General features: G+C 42.4%; 1 protein-coding gene across 2 annotated transcripts in view; it reads right to left on the bottom strand.

The window, feature by feature from the left end:
* Positions 1 to 3,336: 3,336 nt before the first annotated feature.
* The window catches only part of JADE1 (jade family PHD finger 1), a 67,077-nt gene continuing 43,972 nt past the window's right edge, over positions 3,337 to 26,441 (bottom strand). Inside the window, exons 7-12 of one of the 2 annotated variants that reach the window (XR_001880886.1) lie at positions 24,205 to 24,372; positions 22,248 to 22,364; positions 17,502 to 18,023; positions 11,662 to 11,779; positions 4,506 to 7,572; positions 3,337 to 4,127 (exon numbers count right to left, since the gene is read on the bottom strand). Coding sequence is in view for 1 of the 2 variants with exons in the window: in XM_017849123.1 (XP_017704612.1) it covers positions 6,662 to 7,572; positions 11,662 to 11,779; positions 17,502 to 18,023; positions 22,248 to 22,364; positions 24,205 to 24,372 (1,836 nt within the window). In the remaining variant the exon portion in view is untranslated. Of the gene's footprint in view, positions 4,128 to 4,166; positions 7,573 to 11,661; positions 11,780 to 17,501; positions 18,024 to 22,247; positions 22,365 to 24,204; positions 24,373 to 26,441 lie in introns of those variants that run through there. The other variant, XM_017849123.1, reaches the window with a different exon arrangement.

The following is a 26,441-nucleotide window of genomic DNA, read 5'->3' as shown; positions in this document are numbered from 1 at the left end:
CTGAATTAGAGCCAGAATTGGTGGGAAAAAGGAGAAAAGCTCTCTTTGAAACTGTGTTGCATGGGAAGGGAAACACCAGAGAAAAAGATTTGCTTCATAAAGAAATTGTTTTACACTGGTCATAATCCTGAAGTTAGAACTATCATCCAGATTAGTGAGTAAAATAATCACATTAACCCATAATTATAAATGTAATTTTTAAAACTCAGCCATATATAAGCCAAGTAGTAGTGAGAATATCAGGACACATTGGCGATACATTAGGAATGACAACACACATTATTTTTATCTTTGCTACTTAATTCAGCATTGCTTATTCATTTGTAAAAATAACTGGATTTATTATACTTTATATTACAAAAATGCTGACTTGGAGGTTTTACATAGCTTTAATTTAGTGTTAAGATACTAGTTCTCAACATCAAGAAACTATGTGATTTTAAATAATTCTGTAACTTTCCAAGCAGTGTTAGGATGTAGAGAGAATTCAGTTATTCCTTTTATTCTTTGATAGCAGTGTTGTTTTCTTCGATCACATATACATATATTTGATCTGTAAATATGTTTGTTTGTATGTATGTGTGTCACATAAATATGCATGTGACTAAATTCCATTCTTCCTAGAATAAGGCAGGAACTAACTGACCATTAGCAGACTATCCTGCTCATTATCTATTAGGTTATACTCAGTCTTTTAACCAGTGCATTAACATGTTTTAACCAAGTTTATTGGCTTTACAAATAAATTTAACTTCACCAATTCATGTAACTTAAGTTTACACATGTAGTCCTCAGTATACTCAAAATATGCTCAAAATATGCGAACTACTTTGTGTTAACTTTTTTTTTTTTTTTTTTTTTTTGAGACCGAGTCTCACTGTCACCTAGGCTGGAGTGCAGTGGCGTGATTTCAGGTCACTGCAACCTCCACCTCCCAGGTCCAAGCAGTTCTCTTGCATCAGCCTCTTGAGTAGCTAGGATTACAGGCGCACGCCACCACACCTGGCTAATTTTTTGTATTTTTAGTAGATACAGGGTTTCACCATATGGGTCAGGCTGTTCTCAAACTCCTGACCTCGGGATCCTCCCACCTCAGCCTCCCAAAGTGCTGGGATTACAGGCATGAGCCACCGCTCCCGGCGTGTGTGAACTATTTTTATATTCTGAGAGGCAGTACAGCCTACAGGTCTCAATCCCAGACGGGCTGGGATTGAATCCCGGATCTACCCCTACTGACCTTGAGCAAATTACTTAATTTCTCTGTGCCTCAGTTTCCTCATCTGCAAATTGGAGATAATAGTGCCTACTTCACATTATAAGGATTAAACTAATTAACATAATACATACCAGTGCTTGCCACTTGATAAACCTTTGTAATTATCTGCAGAAGTCCAGAGGTTTCCCCAAAGGCTATGTCGAATGACAAAATCAGCTTTTATTTCAGAAGTTATCACTATGGAGATACCGTTGGCAAGACTTCAGCCAAATGCTGGAGAGATTAATTTCAGTAAGATTTGTGTCAAGGAAACCAGATAAGAGGCTGCTTCAGTAATCCAGGCAAAAAATGAAGAGGCCTGAATTATATAGCAAATGGTGGTGGGATCCAAAGCAAAAAATATCAAGGCAGTATTAAATATAATGCACAGGCCTTGATCACTATTTGGCTGTGAGAGCTGAAGAATTCATAAAGGACTCCCAGGTTTCAGTCTAGGAGGACATTCTCTAAAACAGGATATAGAAAGAGGTCCAAAATCTCAAGTACCTGTATACATCCAAGAGGGGATGCCCAATAAGCAATCTCTTCACACTCCAGAAAAGCTGGATTGCAGAGATGCCAAACTGAATAAGTAGTACAGGGAACAGTTGAAGTCAAGGAAGTAGGTAACATTGGATTTGCATTTATCCTCTTTTTCAATGACCAGGCAATCAAAGCCTACCTCAGACTAGAACACGTCATCTAATGCAGTTCTGAGCATTAAAGGGAAATCATTGAAGATTTCAACCTCGAAGTTAATTGTGAAGTTTGTTGCAGATGGCTAATGCTTCAAAGGTAGAAATTGTTTTCTCAGTGATTTGGGTGAAAACATGAACAAGAGTCCCTGGTGCTACATTTGCCATCACAGATTGCAAAAACTGCCAATGATAGGCCCTTCCTTTGGCTCCTGGGGACTTAATTTCCCTAGGGAACTATTGTGGTTATCCAACTTTAAGACCTTGTAGGAAGAATCAGTTATTTCTCTCAGGGGTCTTACTCAGAGCAAGCAATATGGAAGTAAATAGTCACTAAGGAGAAACAAGAAATAACCTTTTAGCAAAATGTACGAATATTTTCTTTTTAACTAGCCAAATCCTTACAAAAATTATAAATTAGACTAAGATAGCTATCCTGTTTTGGATCCTAATCATTATAATCTACATGAGAATACATAATTCACACCAGTTTTGCTGTTCCCAACATAAAGAAAAAGGTGCATTTCACTATATGCTAATTTCTGCATGTAGTGGATGTACAAAAGATTGTTTCAGGCAGGGAGAACTCAAAACTAGAAACAAGAATGAGTGTAGGCCCAGTTCTGCCAGTACCTACTGCTGCGATCTTGGCCAAGTCTTAAGGTGTATAATGCAGATAATCTATTTTTTTGCCCTATTGTCCCAGAGTTCTGTGATCAAAAGAAAGCATTTAATGAAACTGCTCTTCGAAAAATTATTTTTAAAACTATTTAAAGGTTGTATTATAAATACAACCTTCCCATCATTCAGGAATATTTTTTCACCTCTGAAAGCTCATTAGTTAAAATAATATTGCAAATATCAGTGTCTTGTTCCTAATAAAAATAATAGCCTACCACTTACTAAATGCCTAATATATGGTCTCTGTAAGGTGCTCAATGGACTTGCTTTAAATAATCACAACTACTTCGGTATCTAAGATACTAAGATGTTATCCTCTTTCTGGGAAAATTGAGGCTTAAAACGGTTAAGTGACTTGACCAATGTCACGTGCCTGGTAAACTATAGTTTAGCCTTTAAATACAGTTCTCTCTGACCCTGAAGTCTATGTTGTTTCAACGATTCTATGTTTTCAGATCCAAAACTGTATTCTGGAAAGAACTCCAGGTGAGGAAAACTAAAACCAAACTGTTATTTTTCAGTTCCACCATCAGAGTTGTGCCAGAAAGCAGCACAGTGAATCTATGCTCTGCACCATCTTGATATGTTCTCTACAGTTCTCATTCCTGATTTAAATTGGGAGACAGTAAACAACTGATTCAGGACTGCTAAGTCATACATACCTTTAAATATTTAGCAAAAGCAGATTTCAAAAGACACTTAAAATGTATTGCAAAATGTACAGCATTTATTCACATACAGACAAAAAGGCACAATTCTACTAAATAGTTCAACAAAAAAATACAGCTGTCCTCAACTAGTTTTATAAATACTTTCAAAAAGGGGGTAGAAATAAATACAGGATTGGGTCATGTAATATAAAATAGTCATCTCTACATATACTTTAATTTGATTTTTAACTCTTCATGCACCTTTTTTTTTTTCAATTTTAGCTGAATGGACACCAAGCTAGGCACATAGTGAAAAATCCTCTGTACAAGGTTACAAATGTAATGACAAGTTTGTCCATTTCAAAATAATTAAGATTTGTACACAACACATAAAACCCTTCATTTAGATCTTGTGTTTAAAACCTAACAAAATGACATTCCAGGCAACTTTACAAAAGTTTAACTAGCCTACATTTTGACATAATACATTAATCATAATCAAAGATATTTCTTGGTCAGGATGCACAAGGAAAGATAAAGCTTAAAAAAAAATGCAAATGGTTCCATACTAATAGAATGCAAGTGGGTGTTTGGGCTGGTTGCTGCTTATGGCCACCTCATACAGAGTTCCCAGCATGACATGAAACTAATTCACAAAGCTATCATTATACTGTCAGAGAAACCGTGCTCTATACCATTTGCATTTCGAAGCAGGAATAAAAAGTGTGGGCTTTTTATTTTTGTGTGTTTTGTTTTTGTGTGGGGTTTTTTTTTTAATATTTTTTGTTTTGTTTTTGTTTTGTTTTTTGGTTCAGCATAACTTGGAACATTTGAAAGCTTTTCAACCTANATTTTGACATAATACATTAATCATAATCAAAGATATTTCTTGGTCAGGATGCACAAGGAAAGATAAAGCTTAAAAAAAAATGCAAATGGTTCCATACTAATAGAATGCAAGTGGGTGTTTGGGCTGGTTGCTGCTTATGGCCACCTCATACAGAGTTCCCAGCATGACATGAAACTAATTCACAAAGCTATCATTATACTGTCAGAGAAACCGTGCTCTATACCATTTGCATTTCGAAGCAGGAATAAAAAGTGTGGGCTTTTTATTTTTGTGTGTTTTGTTTTTGTGTGGGGTTTTTTTTTTAATATTTTTTGTTTTGTTTTTGTTTTGTTTTTTGGTTCAGCATAACTTGGAACATTTGAAAGCTTTTCAACCTAAATGTGGGGAAAAAACAGGTAAGGCATTATTTTTGCACAAAACTAGCATTCCTAATAGTGCAAATGAATCTGATACCTCTTAAAATGGTGAGAGGTGATACTATTAATTTAGATTTTCTTTCTATGGCTTGACAAATTATCCCTCTATAAATTCTACTCTCACCCAGAGCTGTTGCTGTAGTCAAAAGATAACTGTAGATAAAGTCCAACCTTCTCCTGTATCCAGCAAAAGGTTTTTGCTCATATGCAAAAAAAATCTAATTTTTAAATTATGCTACAAGTGAATATACAACTTGGATTCATAAGAACCTTCTATTATCTGTAGCAACAAGCTGATCTGGACAGCAGTCTTTCAAAATGAGCCCCATAGCTCAAAAATAGTCGGTCAGTCTAAAAACCTGCGTCATTCTTTCCCCTCCCCTGAATTAGCTACTAAAATCACTTCAAAAGTTAAGACTTGGTTTGAAAATGTCATACATACAATAGGGATGCATCAGATCTACTACTTGATCATCTGATAAAACTTGCATAGCAAGATGGAATTCAATAAGCCTTTTCTGTTGTTGACAATCATCTGGAAGACTTGAAAGTTAACTGCAGAACTCAAAGCACTATTCATTAAGTATCATAATATCCCTGCCATATGGAAACAGATGTATAAATGAATCAGGAATCTGAATACTGGTATTAACAAACTAAAGATAATTTAGGGGAAGTCGGGCTTGTTCCAAAGGCCCATAGTTCTGTATCTCATTGCTATTTAAACTTTCCTTCCTTAAGTTTGATTCACAACCACATTGAATTCCAAAGAAAATTAACAGGACCTAAACACTATCCACTGTCTTAATACATATGCACTACAGTGAGTGCAAAAACAAAACATTGTACTCAAATTTAATGCTAAATTTATTATTGCTGATAACTTACTAGTTATTGCCATTTGCAATTAGAAAGTCCAAGTTACAAATTAGAGTTTAGAACTCTGACTACAGAAAACCTATTCAAGGGTACACTTCAGTCTCTTTCCTGTATAACCTTGGTCAATAGTAAGAGCTTATCGCAACTTATTGCCTTTCTGTTGTTTTTAAAATATAACCTATTTCGCTTTTTCTCTTTTTTCCTTTTTTTTTTTTTTTTTTTTTTTTTTTTTTTTTTTTTTCGTTTTTCTTAAGGAATCCGTTCATGTTGGAAGCCCGGATTCCCTGACATATGCACTAGTGGTTGGCTCTGGGAAGTAAGAGTCACCAGAGTCTGGAAGTTCTTCACTTGAACTTGAGTAGCCATTGTACTATTGGAAGCCAGATGGCCAAGTATTGGCAATGGCCAGGGAAATCCCAAGCTGGCTCAAGAGCCAGTGGTTAGGGAAGAAGAAGGTCACGTGGACTGGTAAAAATTGTACTTCAACTGCCCTTATTCATAGATACAACTTTCCTAACAGTCTCACTCTCAACCAGTCCCATATCCACAACCCACTCACAGGCTTCAAGCAGCAGGACCTTGCTGTATTACCCTAAATCTCCACATTGCAGCAGCTCTACCCTGTCCCCTCAGCTCCTTCAATAATGACCTTTTAAAAATTCTCTTCCCTGACTGCTATATTTACACATAAATTTCCTAGTGTTACTGAGGCTTCAGAGCTGCTGCCTGTGTACTATAATGCAACAAAAATAGCCTTGAGGGCCAAATATAAATATGATTTCAAGATCTACCACAGTCCTAGAAAATAAACTTTATGGGCTATGAATGGTACCATGAGGGTTTCTCAAGAACCATATCTGGTTCCCTATATTCAGGTAACCACGAGTTTGTGCTTTGGGAAGAATGCAGAGGGCTATAAAAATTCACGACGCTTATTTAAGCCTTGCCTTCTTTAAAACTTATTTCGTTCTTATTTTAGTGTTTAGTTCAGGTTCTAGTCTTAGCAGTGTCTTACGGTTACAATCTACTCTTCTGTTTCCTCAACAAGTTGCAAATAACACAAACTTCTCACAAAAATGATTTTAAAATGACTCTGGAAAAAAATTAATCTGAATTGCAAGTAAATGTGTTTGTGTAGCTCAGGATTAATGGGTTTCTGCTTCTCCCTCCATCAGAGGTCTCCTCTAGCACACCCAATGACAAGCCCAAAGGGCTTCCATGTCATCTCTGTTGCATCAAGAAGCCAAGATGCTTCTCCTGATAATGTCTGTCCTCCTGCTGATAGTGCTGCTGGTGTGTATACATTTCTTTTCTGATGCCTCACTCTCTGAGTCACTCATTTCCACATCGGGGACATACCCGTCATTCTCATTGTCGGATTTTAATTTGCTTTTTGCCCTTTCCTTGGCTGGAACTCGGCCTAAGCCCAAATATGGGTAGTCTGAGTGCTGGTGGCAGGCCCCATCGTGGGCCTCTCCCTGCTGCTGCCGTTCCCCCTTCTTTGGAATCCGGAATCCTCCCCAGTTTTTCACTGGGCTGGCAGGTGTTGTAGGCACTTTGACTGCAGTCTGATTATAGTTTACTTTGATTAGGGAGCCATTGCACTTGGGCACTATCTCCTTCCTTGTGCCAGGTGCTGACTGCCCCACTCCAGGGGAGGTGGCAGCTCTTGTGTTGTCCAGATGCCTCTGGGACACATCTGTGGACCTGAGAGGCTTGTGACTCTGTTTAAAAGATTTGTCCTTTAAGTCTCCTTTAATGAGATCACAATGAAAACGATTGTCTCTTCTTTTCCCGTGGTCTGGCATCACCACACCATTTTTCTGTTGTGCTGATATGAGACGTGCTTCTGCAAAAGTCTTTTCCAAACCCAAAAAGCTCTCTGGGACCACCGTCCCCTCCCTTCTACCACAGAGGTCTGGCTGCTTCAGCAGGGTTTTGCCTTCCCTTCCAGTGCTATTCTGCAAAGGATCTCGCTTATGGGGCTTTTTCAGCGAATGAACCAAGGAAGTACCCATTTGTTTTCTGAAGAATGCAGAATGCCACTTCAAGTCCTCTATCTTGGGAGCATCAGGGCCCACAGAAGGACTGTTAAACAAAAGCATGTTTTCCAGTGAGGAGGAGGAGCAGGAAGAAGAAGGCACACCTATAAACAAAACCACAAATAAAGAAAAATTACAACAGAAGCAAATCCTTAAGAATAAAATTGTAGACCCTCAGTGTGGCCCAATTTATGTGAACTCCCCACCCAACAACACAACACTTATACCACCAAGTTTGTACAAATTTGGTTTTTATAGTGAAGAGATGACCTGCCTTGAGAATCTCCATTCAATCTGCAGGCTCAATATGCAACATTTTCTGAAACAGCTGAAGCTCACATAATTTTTCAAAAAACTGTACCTCCTCAAATAAATACATGTTCCTCTGAACAAAATAACTGATCTGATTTTCAGAGGGGATTCCATGCAGAACCCCAAAAAGCACCCTAAAGGGTTTCAACTGCATTACTCAACAGCATCAGGTGGTTGATGGCTGCCTCTACTCCCTCTACCTGGTTACAGACCAGCAACTGCACCGCGCTCCTCCACGGTCCAGTCTTCTGCCTCCAGTAGGAGACTGAGAGTACCCCAAAAGCAGGGTCCGGGGCTTCTATCTCTAAGTGTCTATACCCTCACAGGGTTATTATGAGGACAAATACATGTAAACATGTGAAATGAATAAAGGAAATGTTTAAAATAATTTTTTTTTTTTTTTTTGAGACAGAGTCTTGCACTGTTGCCCAGGCTAGAGTGCGGTGGAGCGATCTCGGCTCACTGCAAGCTCCGCCTCCCGGGTTCACGCCATTCTCCTGCCCCAGCCTCAGAGTAGCTGGGACTACAGGTGCCCACTACCACGCCTGGCTAATTTTTTTGTACTTTTTTAGTAGAGACAGGGTTTCACCATATTAGCCAGGATGGTCTCGATTCCCTGACCTTGTGATCTGCCCGCCTCGGCCTCCCAAAGTGCTGGGATTACAGGCGCGAGCCACCGTGCCTGGCCTTAAAATAATTCTTGACACATAGTAAGTGTTCCAAAAAATATTCATTATTACGTGCAAAATACATTTGTGGGATTCAACTGAATTGTCATTCAACTGGAAGTAAGTTAAATTGATGTTTTTCAAATTTTTTTGATGCAAATCACAGTGACTAAATTCCACCGCATGACCTAGTAAGAGTTCACATTTCACGAAATAATATTAACCCTCATCACTTGATAATACACTCTGACATTTCCTATTATACTTTACTTGTTTTTAATGCTGGTCATGATCCACTGAATTCATCTCACAACCCACTAATGAGTTGTTACCCCTAGTGGGTGAATTCATTAGAGTTTGTCATAAAGACCACGATTCTACACCAGCCTCAAGAACATCTAGAAAGAGCAGTTCTCATATTTTCTGTCTCCCAAAAGATATGAACCACCAAGAAAACAAGGTTCAGCCCCAGGGTATGAGACAGGAGGCCATATGAGAACCTAGGCTCACCAGACACAGACACTGCGAGCAAATGAAACATAGCTAGCGACTCAGAACACAGAGCCGTCATGACCACAGGATGAGGTATTTCACAACCTGCTGGTTTGGAAATGCTGCTTTCTCAAGAATCAATCATTAGAATCAACCTTCACATCACACTGAATATATTTCTTTTACTCAATCACCTGCCACGGGAAAAGAGAATGGTAAGAAGAGGCTAACATTTTCTGAACTCTGATTTCTATCTCCTTAACTGTAACCCATGTCTCTAGATAGCCTCCAACTCATGACCCCCCCATAAGCACTTGTTGCCACTGAGGACTCAGCCAAATGACCCTACCCATCTCAGAATCACACAGTTTAAACCACGGACCCTAAATGACACATAAATCATGACCATCTGCTCTACTTCAGGCAGGAGACAGCCTTTAGGCATGAATAAGAACACAACTGAAGCCTAGGACTGGAAAAAGAGAAAAAAGCACCCTAAAGGGTTTCAACTGCATTACTCAACAGCATCCTACAGGAAGATAAATGTTTTCAACTGATCATACCTATGGTTGTTATCTCAGAATGAAAGGAGGATTTGTTTTCCTTTTCTGAAATAGTAGGATTTCTGAATGAAGATCTACATTACAGCTCTGTTACCACGAAACTACTCCCAGCCTTATTAAGAATATCATTCGCTCACCCAGTAAAAACCTCAGCCATGAAATGCAAAAACCTGCCTGCAATATCCATGAGAAATAACTCAAATGAAACCAGATGAAAATGCTCTTTATGGCTTATTTTTACAGGGAATCACTCATTACATAATGACTTAAGAGTTGCAGAAAGCCCTCCAGTGGCACAACTCCACAGGCACAACTTGCATCAGTGATCCCAGCTCAGCATTTGCTGCCGTAGGCTCGGTGATCTGCACCAGACAGTCTTCCAAGGGAGTTAAACAGATCTCATTTATTTGTATTCAGGTAGGAATCATGAAGAGAGAGCTCACCTTAGGGAGTCTGAATCGAACTACTTTTACATATGACACCCTACTTAGAAAATTTATTTTTAAAATCTTAAACTCCAAGTTCCAGCTAATAATATACACTTGATTCACCTGGAAAATAATCTTGGGAAGAAAATATAGAGGATGTCAATAAGTTATTGCATTCAAACTATGTAACACTTCAAGAACATCATTTAAACCTCCCTAAACCGTTTTTTATTTCTTCAGATGACCCAGCTCCCTCTAGTCGCACATAATTGGTTAGAGAAACCAGAATTTGGATTTCAACGCAACAGGTTATAACAACTTCTTTGTTGTCTCTGTGCACCGTAATAATCTAGATGGAGTGACAAAAAGCCACAAATGCACAAAAACAAGAGTAAATCAACTATGATTGCACAACGCAAGCACCAAGAATGGTGCTGCTATAACTTTAAAGGGCAGTCCAAGGCAGGAGAGAGACGCTGACTATCTTCCAATGAAGTCCAGTCTAAGACCTACCTGTTCCGTGGGTCCCTAATTCTGCCTGATCCACACTCAGCAGCTCTCCTTCTCTGAAATCGTTATACTACCTACTTTTGGGGGCTTATGATCACAGAATGTAGTCAAACACACTTAAGGGGTCTTGATTCTAAAAGAAACTTTAAGATCAACGGAATCTCACAGAAGTTAAAACAACCTGCCCAACTTGATCTTTGCCCTCGATCTCCAAGTAACTGATGTGTTCTCCAGAGTAGAGGAAGTATATACCCTAGTTTTCTTTGTCTGTTTGCCTAGCCCAGGGCAATATAAAATAGAAGACACTAAATAAATATTTGGTGTGCAATCTCAGAAATATTCAACAACCCATCTACACCAAAAAAGCCTACTGTGAACGTTATCTAAAAATGAACTGTCTTGAGTACAGTCTTGAGATATTTACCATATTTACCACGTTACACATAGAGCCCAAGGCTGAATATAAACCTGTTAGGTACCCCCATGATGTGTTGTACCAAGTACTGTGTCATCTATAAGTCACTGTTTCATTTTAGTCTCTCAATTCCAAGAGGTAGCTTGAGATATCCCCATTTTGCACATGAAGAAACTGGGAAGACTCAAAGACTTTCATGTGTTTGCTCAGTAAGCAGAGAACATAGGATTCCACCCATATTTATAGAGGGCAAATTCATAGCTTTTTCCCTTAAACATAATGCCTCAAATTAAAGACTGCCTTTAAATATGAACGTCGGCCGGGCGCGGTGGCTCAAGCCTGTATCCCAAGCACTTATAGGGAGGCCGAGACGAGACCGGATCACGAGGTCAGAAGATCGAGACCGTCCCTGGCTAACACGGTGAAACCCGTCTCTACTAAAAATAACAAAAACTAGCCGGGCGAGGTGGCCGGGCGCCTATAGTCCAGCTACTAAGGGGAGGCTGAGGCAGGAGAATGGCGATAAACCAGAGGCAAGCTTGCGGTCCGGGGGAGGCGAGCTTGCAGTGAGCTGAGATCCGGCCACTGCAACTCCAGTCCGGGCGACAGAGCCAGACTCCGCCTCAAAAAAAAAATAAAAATAAAAATAAAAATAAAAATAAATAATAAATAAATAAATATGAACGTCTATCTCTTAAATTCTTCTATAAGAAAATTAAGAGAGTAATTATTTTCCTCTCCTCAACAGTGTTAAAGCTTACAAACTCCTGCCCTATACTTTGACCTACCAGGGCTTAATGCATACCTGAAACTCTTTCTTGCTCCAAAAGCTTAGTGTAAAGATTGAATATCTGTTCCTGGACTTTGCACACAGACCGTTTAATCTTTTCCCTGCGGGTCACCATGTAAGTGAGGTTCCGAACCTAGAATGTAGAGAATAAAGATTCTAAGTAAGCAATACAGTATAACAGTACTTTGGTGCTTTTTAAATTTCTTTACCTAAGAGAAATTACTACTACTAGGGCCTTGACAGATACTTGAAATCAATATGTACTTTAAACATTTCATCCAATCTCTAATCTCATTTTGGTAAGAAGGATTCCACATATACCCCTGAACATAGGCAGCAGCAACACTGAAGAGGGCTGGGGACCCACCGGAGTGGGAGGGACACCTAGAGAACTGGTACAAAAGTCCTGCCTCCTCCACCACACCTAACCCATCCTGGCACAGAGGCCATTGGTGTCCAAGTCAAAACTTGCAACCTCTTGCCAGTCTTTGCTTATTATTGCGTCAATATCTTATATTACTTGGATGGCCAATGGCTTTAAAGCAGCTCAGAAGCCACTTCCGCTGCACTTTATCAACTGTCTTCTGAAGGCTGAACTAGGTCAACATGGGGCCAAGGGTCATCAAAGTGGAGCCCCCTGCACCAGGCCCACTGGAAGACCAAATGGTTACCAAGAATCCTAGTGAATGTCTTTGTCAACTGCACACTGAACTCACTGAAAGGCCTGGAGTTAGCAGGTAGCTTATGGGTTGCTATGAGGTGTGCAAATGCCTAGGAAACTTCCAGCTTTGCCAATGATTTGCTGGTTAGACATCTCCAGTCCAGTTCTTTGTATCATCACTTGAAAAACTGGTATTGCCCTCTCCTGATTCGCTTGTAACTGAAAAGACTCAGTACTAAGAGTTGACTCTACTTCCTATCTGATGTACGACTGCTTTGGATCACATAACCCTAACGTATGCTCAGTAATCAGCATTCAGATTTGTTCCCCACCTGTCATCACTCAATACACAAAATTTAAAGAATTAGTCTCTAAACTCCCTTAATCCTTCAGTCCTAAAATCTATTGGTCAACCTGATTAGATTACATGGGCCTGAAAACACAGATGTCAGACACAGCACACCAAATACACAATTAAACCCTTCTTCAGGAATATGTGGACGAGACCTCCTAAGTAATCTCAGTGGCAGGAGTGGTTGCATGTCTTTATCTGACCACATCTTTCCCATTAGCTCCTACAGGCATGCCTTCACTTTCCTAAAAAATCCCATTATGATCAAACTCTTCCCCTGCCACCTTTATAATTTTTTCCTCATAAACTCAATAAAGTAGTATCACCCTAGTTTAAGTGAAAAAAGTCCAAAGGTCACCAACCTTTTCTTTTGGTAGTGAGGACAGCAACAAGCATCAACAAGCCTTGTGAAGACACAAAAGATTTTGCACTCTGGTGTAGAGTCTAAGTGTAGACTAAACCCTAACAATTCCAGTTGTGCTAAAGGCAGTCTCATTTGCAAAAGGACATGAAGCATGAAGAGAGACCGAACACAGACTTTCACATTTGCATCATAGTAAAATCTCCTGGCCTAAACAGGAAAATGCCAAGTCAGGCTTCTCCTGCCCCTAACCAATTCACTTTCAGGATCTTCCTATCTTTTTTTCTGTATCAATCCCTTATGTCACTAACATTTCCTGTCTTATTTTAAAATTAAAGAATTGAGAATAAAGACACTCTCCCTGTCTCACAGTAAATATTACACGGATGTCAATCAGCCTAGTTAAGGTAGTCTCTTTCCTTTTCTGACAGCTGCACACCCTCAATCCAAGAAGCAGTGTCCTTTATAGAAATTCTCACCAACTTGGGAATGGAAGTGGTTAACAGACTACTCTCTTTGATAATATTGTTCTATCCAGGGGAGATTAAGAGTGAAGCTCAAGAAAGAGGGGCCAGACCTAGATCCATAGCAGATTCAAAACTTCTAGGAAACAGAACCGTTTTTACATTAACAAGGAATCTCACTCCTGGAAATAGAAAATGGAAACAAATTCTGACATGTTAGCAGCAGACAGGTTGCTCTCCTATTCCAATCAGATGTGTAACGGAGACACATCTCTCTTACTTGAAATTATCCTTGAAAATGGAAAACGGGGAAGCCAGGGAATTTGAACTTTGTGTATTATTCAAATTTAATTTTGGTAGCTTTGACCAAACCATGGCTGCTACATAGAAAAATCCCACTCCTATTCCTCGTGATCTCTGATGGGAAATATCTAAAAGTAAACCCAAAAAGCAAAGGGCATGGTTTTCAATTGGAACAAACCAGCCCTAACTCCACTTTATAGTAGTGAGGACTCTAAACCTGACTTCCCTTATGCATAAAGCTCCCTGTAGGACAACGCTCAGCAACCTCCACCTGCAGAGCTGGACTGATGCTCTCCCATCCTCAAAACACATCCAACTTGTCCCTTCCTGCACCCACTGCACCCGCTGCACCCGCTCCACCAAGCTCCCTCCCCTGCTTTCTCTTCTCCCAACTGCCTGCAAGGAGGTATCTGAAAAAAATCACTTAAACCATCTCCAGGTGCACTCTCACACCACCTTAAACCTGATCATCACTTTCCCCTAAAGCAGTGTCCCTAAACAGGGGGTACCCACAAAACAGAACCACCCTCTGGAGGTGGGGCCCATGACTTTGCCTTCCTAAGTTTCCGGGTCAGGCACAACACCCTGAGGACCACTGCTCTAAGAAACCCAAAAGTGGTTTCAGCGTGTTTTCTTGAATCCAAAACTGTTTGCAGCACTGAAGTTCAACGTGCCTTTATTTTTTTCAGGGGACACTGTAGACACTACCAGATTTTCAAAGGTGACCATTTCCACTGAGTGACTACAGGACTGCCCCCAGGACTTGGCCACTTTCCGTAATGCTAGCCAGAGTGCAGTGGTAGCATGTCTTTATCTAAATAAATAGTCATTTGCTGAACTCACGTTTACTGCATATTTTAGGGGAAACGAATGAGAGTGAAGTGGCAGCCTTGGGAATGACATGGCTACCCACCACATCAGCAACTTTGTCTTCTTAAAGTTGTGTGCTCCCAAGCGCTCCTGAAATCTACTCCTGTCACCTAACTTCCAGATCCAGAACTGGTACCCAGGTGTGCAATGCCCCGAGGTGTGTGTTTGAAGGAAGAGCAGTCACCATAATCACTCAGTTGTCTGCATTTCTAATTATGGCCACTCATTTGTCAGTCTGAGAATGATCATATGCCTTGATTGTAGTCACATGTATTAAATGATTTTTGAGGATCTGCTACAAACTGATATTGTGTGAATTAAATAGAAAACTAACTTACTTGAGAAAACAAGTTGGTAGTGATTGTTTTTTTATTGTCACCCCTGCCCTGATACACTTACTGTTTACAATTACAAATAACTGTGCAACTCTCTGGGCAAGGCAAAAATTTCAATTTTTTAATGCCTTCACCATCACAGGCATCATGGCAAATTTGGGGTAGCGTATTTTTTTCAGGACAATAAGCCCATTTTAAACTGAGTCTAAGGCTGGGTGCAGTGGCTCACACCTGTAATCCCAACACTCTGGGAGGCCACAGCGGGTGGATCACTTGAGGTCAGGAGTTCAAGACCAACCTGACCAACATGGTGAAACCCTGCCTCTACCAAAAATACAAAAATTAGCCAGGCATGGTGATGCATGCCTGTAATCCCAGCTACTCATGAGGCTGAGGCAGGAGAATCACTTGAACCCGAGAGGCAGAGGCTGCAGTGAGCTGAGATCATGCCACTTTGCTCCAGCCTGGGCAACAAAGTGAGATTCTGTCTCAAAAGAATAAAGATAAACTGAATACAAACTCCCTAAAGTTCCTTAGGCTTTTTAATAAAGTAAATGTAAGTAATGCCACACACATACACACACAAATCCTGATTTATTCCCTGTTTCTCATACATTGTTGGCATTGTTCTACTTAAACAGCGACAGTGATGACTCCAAAAAAAATGTTTAGAATTAGAAGTGCATGTTAATCTGAGTAACTTAAGTACAGAAAAGAGTTAGTACACCACAAGCATTTTCTACACTTTTATTTTGTGGTGATTGTGAGACAAACACAGTCCAAACAATAGACTTCTTGTCCTCCCCCTCCCAACAACTATCTGACTCCACAGCTCATGCACCCCAATTACAGCAGGTGTCGGGCTGGCATAAAGGCTTCTCACCAGGATTCCAGTTTATCCTTCTCAATCCTTTTCTCATCTCTAACAAAAACGCCACACATACATGTAGTTGTGAGAGGTAAAGTCTTCTTTACACTCACCACCAGGGGGCGTAGAGGAGCACAAAAGCCTCACAAACCTGCTCCAGGCTCCTGCCTCCTCCAGGGCCGGAATGCACCACCTTCCCAGGAATCCTAACCTGGTCTGAGAAGGGGCATCACAAATAAGCTGGCACTCAGTCGTGTACTAAAAGGATTGCTAATGCTCCCTTTAAAAGACTTTCACTTCTACGCCATCTCTAACAGGGCCATGCAGGTCTCCATGATAGCGCTTTTTTGGTCCAGTGCTTCCCGGGTCTTTCCCTGTTCTTTGCCCGTACTCCCATTTCAAATCATCTATGAGTCAAGAGTCTCTCCCAGGCAGGTGAATCACTCCCCACTAATAAGCGAGCGGCTTGGGGGAGATGTGTTAACTGTTTCAGGCTACTTGGGTACCTTTCAGTGCAGACTGCTTCAGGCCAGAAAACCTCGCTCCCACTTCGTTTACACTAATGAATTTAATCGGTAGCCAGCAGCCAGGGGAGTTGATGTGGAAGATGCTCTAAGAAGCATCCCCAATTAGCAAGCCTCAGCCAGAAACTACCTACAGAAAGTAGGAGGCCCTAGGGGGAGGCAGCCCACTCCTCATTATTCCTGTAGCAGGAAGGGACTTCCAGACGGGACTCCAGAGGTGATGGAAAGTGGGGGAGGCACAAAAGCAGCAAACAGCGGAAGGAAGTGCCAGCAGCTGAGGCTCAGCAGCCAACAGCCACAACATTCAGCAATCTCAGTGTGACAAACACATCTGTAGTGTGCTGAGCATGACTGTGGCTCCTCAGACAGATCTGACACCGCTGTGCACCAGGAATCCCACCCATACCCGCACATAGACACACAACAGACATGGATGGACACGGGGACACACACACCCTCAGTGATGACTTAGCACCTCACTGCCAGGAGTATCTTCTGTAACAGATATATGCATGTGTACATACAGCTCATGCACACACATCAGCACCCACTGCCTGCTCTGCTATGTGACAGTACCGGGAATTCCCCTATGAATTACCCAAGAAACAAAGCGGGGGCCAGTGAGCAGCCAGTCTTAGCTTCCTTCACAAGCCCATCACCAGCACCTAGTGTTTCCCCGGACTCAACAAGCAATTCTCCCCTCTCTGGCCCCTCCTTTAGAAATGAAATCCATGCTGGTTTTCTAAATCAGTCTGTAAACAATCCTGAGTCAACTCCTCGGGTCATTTTCTTGGGGCTCATTCACTCTAGCTCTAGAATGAAGGAATGGGGGTAGGGAAGACACACCCCATTTGATCTTACAAACCAGTAAAGATTAATGGGAAAGTGTTTAAAAAAAAAAAAATCACGAAGAAGCTCCCCACTCAGTGGCAGTTTTGCACATAGGTACAATGAGTTTACCAGCCCATAAATATTTTTAACCAACACAACCTCATGCTGTGGTGTGTACAAGGATCTGAGAGTATATGACTGGCTATCATTTCTTGCTCTGGGCAAGCGTTCGCCTCTTTGCATCTTCTTCTCTAAGTCACTATAAGGTGTCAGTGTCAATCATTACCCTCTCCAGGTCCTGCCGCAGGTGCGTGAACAGCTGCAGCCTCCTAAACAAGACATCCTGCTCCCGCTTGGCTAGATTGTCCTCTTCGTCTTTCTTTGGGGTGATCAGGGGCTTGTTGAAATTGACCTTCCTCTTCAACTTCCAGTACTGGTACAGGAAATCCACTACTTCCTCAGGCAGCCGCAGAGCCCTGGCAACATCCAGCAGGTTGACGAAGGTGTAGAACTCATCCTCCAACTGCTGCAGCTTCTGCTTACGGACACTCACCCGGTGGGCCTCCTCCCGGTTCTGCTCAAGGCTGGCAAAGGGCTCCAGCGGATTCCGGGGGGAACACTCAGGGGCCCCATTCTCCTGTGCAGCCCCCTTGCCAAGACTCTCCTCAGGTTTCCTATGTGAGCTGTGCTTTGGGCAATACGACTTGAACTTGACTTCATCATTCTCTGCTAAGATGGTCTTCATCTCCAGGCCCCGGTCAAAAGCACAAGTCACATGGAAGGCTGTGCGGCAGTTCTTCACAGAGCACTGGTAAGAACACACAAAGAATATGATAATAGACCATTATAGAGCAACCATGGCAGAAGGCCCACAGTGCTAGGCACCCCATGTACACAAGCACAGAGAAGAGCCATGCTTCAAGAATGTGCTGTGACAGGAAAGTTGTATGTGGATTAACCCTGGAAGATCATGTCATGTTTTAAAAGAGGTAAGGCTTGGGATTTTTTTGTAGAGATGAGGTCTCCCTATGTTGCCCAGGTTCGTCTCCAACTCTTAGGCAAAAGAGATCTGCCCATCTCGGTTTCCTAAAGTGCTGGGATTACAGGCGTGACCCACTGCACCCAGCCAAGTCTTGGAATTTAAGGGCCCTCTTCAAATGAAAGGTTTAATCAACCAAACCCTAACTTCTTCGGAAAAGTAACTGCATCCAAATCCCATCTTGAAGCAGACATGATTATACAAATAACATGCGTAGAGGAAGGAGGTGTGGCACCAGGATCATATTCAAAAGAATTTGTCCTCAATATGCAAAGTCCACTTTGGTTTTCTTACACATTTGAGCTCTTTTGGCATAAACTTGAGTAAGAACCTTCTTGGGAAGAATGACTACTACTCACAGTTTGAACACAAATCCTCATTCTGACTCCCCAGCCAGGAAGAGTCCCAACACAAGTGAGAAAATGAACAGTGCACTTCCTTGAAGCAGCACCAAGGAGAAACTGAATAAAAACCCCAAAGAATAGGAGACAAGAGGAATCTAGCACAGGAAAGGTGGGGAAAGGTCTTCACACTTGTGAAGAAGCTTCATCAGATGCATGGAGGGCTCTGAGCCCTGAGATCTGTGCATGCCGGGCCTGGCCACTGAAGAGAGGCAGAATTGTGCAAGACCCTTCCCATGGGTCACAGGGAGGTCAACCTAGAGGCCAAGTGTCAGCAACCTATACAGAAGAACACCTCCCCCTCACTACCTAACAGGGCCACAATTTAGTGCCTTTGATTCAGACAGCAAGTCTGGTGTAGCAGGAGCAAAGTGATTCACTCCTCCTCCACTGATCTTGCTGAGCAAATCCCTAGAAGGTGGTTCCTCATGGTGACTGAAGCCAGTCCCTGAAAAGCAGCACTGCATTGTGTGAGGCCAAGTGATCCCCAGGGCATGCCAGGGGCTGCACAGAGCTGTAGAACTCAGTGGCTTCAAGCCAACTGAGAAGTTGAATTCAACTCATTCAACAGATCCTGAATCACATCACCACGGATGGCAGAGGCTAGAGCTAAGGATTTCCCCCTAATCATTTCAGTATTTAAGAGGAAACTCGCTGCCAGCCAGGCTTTATTCCATTACTATGAGGTCTCTTTTACTGAGAAGAGGAGAAATTCCAGCTCCCTTCACCATTCTACCCTTACAAACACCTCAGCCACACAGACTGACATAAATCTGTGTTTTCTCTATAAATAATTTCAATTCTAAGAAATGTGTGAAATCAGCTTTGGTGGCAGAACGCATACGCGCGCGCGCGCACACACACACACACACACACACACACCTGGCCACTGTCATGAGAAGACAAAGTGTCTTCCCTTGTAGCACACAGCCAAGTGGGAAGCAAAAGTGGGAACAGATGACTGAGACACTATCTGTGTTTGGCTTAAACTACACTTAACCCAAGCGCTCTAACCCTAAAGAGAAATGAACTGCAGCAGAATATTTATACAGGACTTTGTAAAAACGCCAAATGGCCTTCCTCAGGGTTTTCCCATTCAGGTTGACTCAGCAAACAGATGTTTCAGAAACGTAAACCAGAGCCTTCACAGCTGCAGACATTTCAGAGAGGAATTCTTTTAATAAAATCAATCCATTCTGTGAAGATATGAAAAATCATCAGCCTTCTTTGACCTCTTCTTTAGATTAATGTTCTGGGAAAAAGAGGTCAATGGCAACAAAAAAGTCATTATATCATCTCTCTTCAAAAGGGAAACAAAGATCCCATTCGCCCACCTCTTTTAAACATTAATTATGGACCAGGATTGGCATACTAAGGAAAGGGCATAAATCCTGCGCTCAGAACACCAGGGAATGTGGTCTGCTGCAGCCTGTTTCCTGCCAGTGCACACGTGCATACGCATACTTACACATGCATACTCACACACATACGCATGCATATGCATATACATATACACGCATACTCACACATTTTTACACACACATACATGCACACACATGCATACTCACACAAGCCAATACTCACACATGCAAACACAAATCCAACTCACATGCATACTCATACACGCACTCGCAACACACAAACATATGCACTCCACAACACGTATACATTCACACGCATACTCAAATACACATTAATGCATACTCACAGCACACACATGCATAACCAAATACACATGCATACACATGCATAATCACACGCATACTCACACCCCCACACGCACTCACATTTGCATGCTCACACATACACATAATCACACATACACACGCATATTCACACACACACTCACACATGCATACACAAACACACTTAAGTACATCAGCTCCCTGCCCTTTTCCTGCTCCACTCTTCCCTCCTCCTTCCCCAATCCAACTCGGGTCAGAGGCGTTTGTCATGTATACACATGCCAAAAATATCTCCACTATTTCAAGGTCCCCAGCCAAATCCTACCAGCTGTCTCATGACCCACCCTCCAAATATTTCTGTTATACTTTGGATTCTTGAATACCAGTCGAAGTGATCAAGAAGAAAAGTAGAAGCACTTGGCTTGTTAAGAAAATTTAAAAATAGCCAGGCACGGTGGCTCAAGCCTGTAATTCCAGCACTTTGGGAGGCCGAGGTGGGTGGATCATGAGGTCAGGAGTTCGAGACCAGCCTGGCCAACATGGTGAAACCCCATCTCTACTAAAAATACAAAAATGAGAATTGGTCGGACGTGCTGGCATGCGCCTCAGCTACTTAGGAGGCTGAGGCAGGAGAACTGCTTAAACCCGGGAGGTGGAGGTTGCAGTGAGCTGAGATCATGCCACTGCACTCCAGCCTGGGCGACAGAGTGAGACTCTGTCTCAAAAAAAGAAAAAAGAAAAAATTTTAAAACCACCTTCCCGAAAGAAGTATTTATCAGCCAAAATACAAATTGACTTTGCCGAATGAGGTCATTTCTTTAAAACCCATGGCTGACAGTATGACCATGCTCCTAGAGCTTATGCCTGTGCTGAGCTGCTGTGTCTTCTGCCTTGAGAAAGAAGCCATCCCAAAACAGTGCCTCTGCTCTCAGAATTCAATGAGGAAACCAAGGAAGAAGAGCCTGGGGCCTGTGCTGGTACATCCCAAAAGATCCAAACTTAGCCTGAAGGGCCCCCATCAGCCACACACAGCAGCACTGCAGGTCTCTCTAATCCTGACTGGCTAGATGTCAATAATGTGAGACCTAAAAATGAACTCCTCAGGTAGGGTCTTAGACCATGTGAAAAACAGTATGCCATCTATATTCCCTCCTTAATTCCCCTATCTCAAGACATCTTATGTTTGTCTGTACCTGGATATGCAAAAGCAGACAGGCAACATGTTTACACACAGGTGTGCATGCACTCTCTCGCTCAGGCTCTCTGTCACACACACACACACACACATGCATGCACACAAACTGCCATAAAGAATCAGACATCCAGATGATGTTCCAATCAGCTGACAGCATACACGGGAGCCCCTCACGGATGCACATCTACCCAGGCCGTGTTCAAAGAGTCTCTGTTTTTCCAAATGCAAATGCATCAGCATGTCCCCTTGATTACTAACAGGTGTGCGCACACCACGGAAACCTGCAATCTCTCAGGAGGCCACCACAGAGCTGGGCCAGGGTCTGCAGCTACCATCAGTGACTGCAGGTGAGAGGGTGGCCAACTCTCAAATGCCATGTCAAGGAATATCTCACTAAGATTCCTAGGAGACGTTGGCCTATGGAAAGAAGCTGTGATGTTAGACTTTGGGCAGAAAGAGGGTAGCGAGAGACAAGAACCGCCTCACAGTTCAGGGGAACTTCTGAACTACCCTGTGACTATGAAAGCTTGGGTTCTGGTTACACTGGATACAGTTTTAAAGGTGTGTGTACTGGGGATGGAGTCACCCCTTGGGAGCTTCAACCTGCTTCCTGGATTCTAGTCCCCTCTCCAAACCCTTCACAGAGCCTTCCCTCACTTGCTCCCCACCACGCAGAAAAAGAAAATGAAGCCATTCTTCGGAAGCTAATTACCTGTATAGAGGCCCCAAACTTCTCATTGCAGAGGCTGCACACTAGCGCCCACCGACTGCTGGGAATGTGTGACACCTTGGTGATGGGCTCCATCTTCTCCGGGCTGCCAATGCTCACCTAAAGGTCCGAAAATAGCAAGACAGGGTGGCACAGGTCGTCAAAGGCTGAACATGAATGTCACAAACTAAAAGATCCATTACCTTCCTACATCTCTCCTACCAAACAGTGGCAAGGGGCACTCACTCACCTGGAACAAAGCAAACTCTTACTTTAAAAGCCTCAGAACAGCCCCAGTGCCAACTGAGCCCAGAGCCCAGTCCCCATCTGACAGACATCCCTGTTTGTGAAAAACACTTAGATAACTGAGTTTTCACTTCTCACCAGAGCGTCTGATGACAAACACTCACGTACCAGGATAATGCCGTCTATAATCTCTAGCCCATGATAAATTGGTCAAGACTAAAAATCCATCTTAAATATATTCAAACAGGTTGTCAACAACAGGGTAAATAAATATAACCTGTTTTTAATCTCTCGCCAAAGAAAACCATTTTCTTCAGTCCGAAACATGACTGTATTCAAGATGGGAAATTACAAAGATAAACAAGGTATCATCTCTGCATTCAGCCTGGATCACCAAATTGTATCCCATCAATACCAAACCACGAGACCCAGTGCTACCAAGACCTGAATCATGAAACCTCAATCCAAATCATCCTCAAATAATTTTCCCCGGGAGGAAAATGTACCAAAATCACACCCAAAAAATGCTGAAATTTGAATCGCAATTATATTCTCACACTGAGCTATGCAAATTATATTAGTCAACATCTGAGACCAGAAATAAATTAGACCAGACCTGAAATTAAAAAGGCTGAGGCTGGCCAGGCACGGTGGCTCACGCCTGTAATCCCAGCACTTTGGGAGGCCGAGGCGGGTGGATCACGAGGTCAGGAGATCGAGACCACGGTGAAACCCCGTCTCTACTAAAATACAAAAAAATTAGCCAGGCGTGTTGGCGGGCGCCTGTAGTCCCAGCTACTTGGGAGGCTGAGGCAGGAGAATGGCCTGATCCCAGGAGGCGGAGCTTGCAGTGAGCCGAGATCGTGCCACTGCACTCCAGCCTGGGCGACAGAGCAAGACTCTGTCTCCAACANAAACGTTGAGGCACAATAAGACTTTAAATAAAAATCACCAAAGTATGACTAAGAGTGGTGGTTTTTTTAACCATGGTGGTGTCTCATGTACAGCTTGCCACACACAGGATATACAGCTGACCCTTGGGGAATGACATGCCCAGGCCACAGCTGGTTAAGTGCTGCAGGTCTGCTCCCGGGAGTGAGAGTCGCAATGGGAAGGCTCACTGTGATGGAAGGGTGAGGCGAAGTTTGACCACCACCAACTTACAGTCCCAAGTGACTGCTGCTTCCAGCTAACATTTCCACAAATTTACATTCCATGACAAGATGACAGTGTGCTTAAGATTCAGTTTTTTCCCCAAGGAAAAAGGTAGCAATTAAAAGGTGTCTTTTTACTCATCAGCTACAATGCTGCCTATTTATGCATGGTTCTCCACCCACCCACCAAATCCCAGTAAAAAGCCAGGATCTTCTGAGCTAAGGTGCTATTAAAAACCATGCTTGACCAGGCACAGTGGCTCATGCTTGTAATCCCAACACTTTGGGAAGCCAAGGAATGAGGACCACTTGAACCCAGGAGTTTGAGACCAGCCAGGGCAACAAAGTGAGATCCCTTCACTACAAAAAATAAAAAATAAGATGGGCCTGGTAACACATGCCTATAATCTTAGCTACTCAAAAGACTGAGGTGGGAGGATCACTTGAGCCCAGCAGGTCAAGGATGCATTGAGTCATGATCCAGCTCACCACATGCCAGCCTGGACAACAGAGTAAAACTCTGTCTCAAAAAAGTAAAAACAAAAAAGAACCACACTTACCTCAGGGATCCATAGAGCACAGCTGACGTGGACCCACTTGGTTCCGCTACGGGTGGGCTTCATAGCTCCACCCTTCTTCGGACACAGCAGACATTTTGGTTGAACCCCCAGGGCACATGTCCGGCACAGCCAGCTGCCCTCTGGTACCTTGAGGATTCCATAACAGGCCTGTGGTCCACAGCACACCCCAGAGGAATAGAGAGAAAGAGAAAATATTATTTTTCCCATTATATCTATTCATTTTAAAATACTTAGAAAGATTTTAACAGAACTACCACCAAAGTAGAGACACTCCCATAGCTTCCTGGCTATGAATCCTCTCCCCTTAGGAAAAATGCCAGGCAGCCTCACAGGAGCATTTAGGAGGTATGTGAGCTCTGCTGATACAATACATATTTACTTAGCAGAGGGTGGTCCTGGAAACTACTTGAGGACAGAAAGGTTTATGTGAAATCCGCTTTGCTGTGTTGCCGCAGAAACCCATCCATAACAAGTTTCTAAATATTGAGCAGTAAGTCCTCGAAACACTCCACAGGGCTCCGTGACAGAAGCTATTCCTCTACTTTACTGACAGAAGTGGGATACAGAGTGTGGAGAAAAAGCACACAGCAGTTGAGAGAATCTCCCAAAGCTGCTGAATGAGATGGCAATGGAACAGGAGAGAAGCATGCACACTCCCTAGGCTAAGCAAACTCCACACCAACTAGATCCCAGTACTCTCCCAGTGAACACAACAGGGCAGAAAAAGGAGACCTTCTACACAGAAAGAATGTCATCTCCTTAGCTGATATTTAAAACAAATTCAGCCTTTCAGAAATGGAGACAAAAAATAATTTAAATTAAAAAATAAAACAAAGCCTGTTTTGTACAAGACGGCAAAATTACACAAGATGTCATAAACTACAGAAATCAAGGCTTTTACAACTAAAGTAATTAAGACAGTTCAAAGACAAAAAAGGTTAATGTTAAGTAAGTGAATAAATAAAAACCATGATGGTACCAGGAGCATATTCAGAGAGCCCTTTAAAACCCCAACTGTTCAGAACTTTGTCCTTAAATGACCTGGAAGTCAGGAAGTCGAGAGTCACAGTAGCATAGCTCTAATTCTTTAGACAGAAAAAACACAGCCACTATGCAATCTGAATACCCACGACGATGCAAAGAGGAAACCACAAGGATGAGAGTTAAGCAAAGAAAAGTCACACTTCAGATGGACGCCTCGGAGCACTGTGTCAGGGCCATGAATAAGCCACTGTCAATGCAGACTTACTAGAAAAAAAAGTTAAGTGACACTATAAAGGCTTCAAAATACTAAAAGTCTGTATCAGATATTCTACAGTCACAATTGAAGGAAGGAATTTTTTTTACTGGAAAAGCAGGTCTAAGCTAATTTAGGAGATTACATAAAGTATGCCTTAAAGATAAGCCATGAAGGATTTCTCAAAGGAAAAATGAAGTAAATGTTGAGGAAAAAAGACAAGGTGATAGGGCAAAAAGAACAGAAGGTGAAGAAGGGGGCATCCAAAAGCCTTAAGTTACAACTCTGCCACATGCCCGCTGTGAGAGCTTGCACAACCCTGCCTTGACATCAGTTAACTCGCTGATAAAACAGGGGTTGACCAGTTTTCAAGCAGAACGCTTTTTTTCAAAAAAATTTTTCATGGGGAAAAAAAATAGCAAGTTAAGACAAGAAGAAGACTGAGAAGTCAGCCAAGTAAATACAAGAAGCACCAGCAACCAAAAATCAACTGGTCATCAGGGTGCTCATGTCACAGAACAAAGCCACCACAGGAATTCTCACTACTGTTAGGAGACTTCCCAGACAGTGTGAGATCCAGAGCAACAGACACCATGACTGAAGCAGGAGTCGCAGATCTCCCTGTCAAGGAACCAGGACTGGGCCACAGCTGGGGAGGCCTTCAGACAGCGGGAAAGCCTAAGAGGTCACAAATTATGAAGCAAATGGTAATCAAGAACTTCATGGAGCAAACGTGCTTCTTCTTCCCAAGAAGTCACCAAGCACCTATTCCATACAAGTCTTTCTTTTAAGTGTGCTTTAAATCTCAGCATCAACAGGTGAATTCAAAGAAAGTACTTCAGGAGAGCCTTTTAAATCCTAAGAATATACGTGGGCACACGTCCCCGCCCAAATCCAAATTTCTTCATCACTGCATTAAAAACTAAATAAAAAAGAAAAGAGGCACTGAGATTGTCATAAACTTTTAAGTTACCGAGCG

The sequence above is a fragment of the Rhinopithecus bieti genome, unplaced genomic scaffold, assembly GCF_001698545.2.
Source record: "Rhinopithecus bieti isolate Rb0 unplaced genomic scaffold, ASM169854v2 scaffold_32092, whole genome shotgun sequence".
NCBI lineage: Eukaryota > Metazoa > Chordata > Mammalia > Primates > Cercopithecidae > Rhinopithecus > Rhinopithecus bieti.
This window is presented reverse-complemented; position numbering and strand designations above follow the sequence as displayed.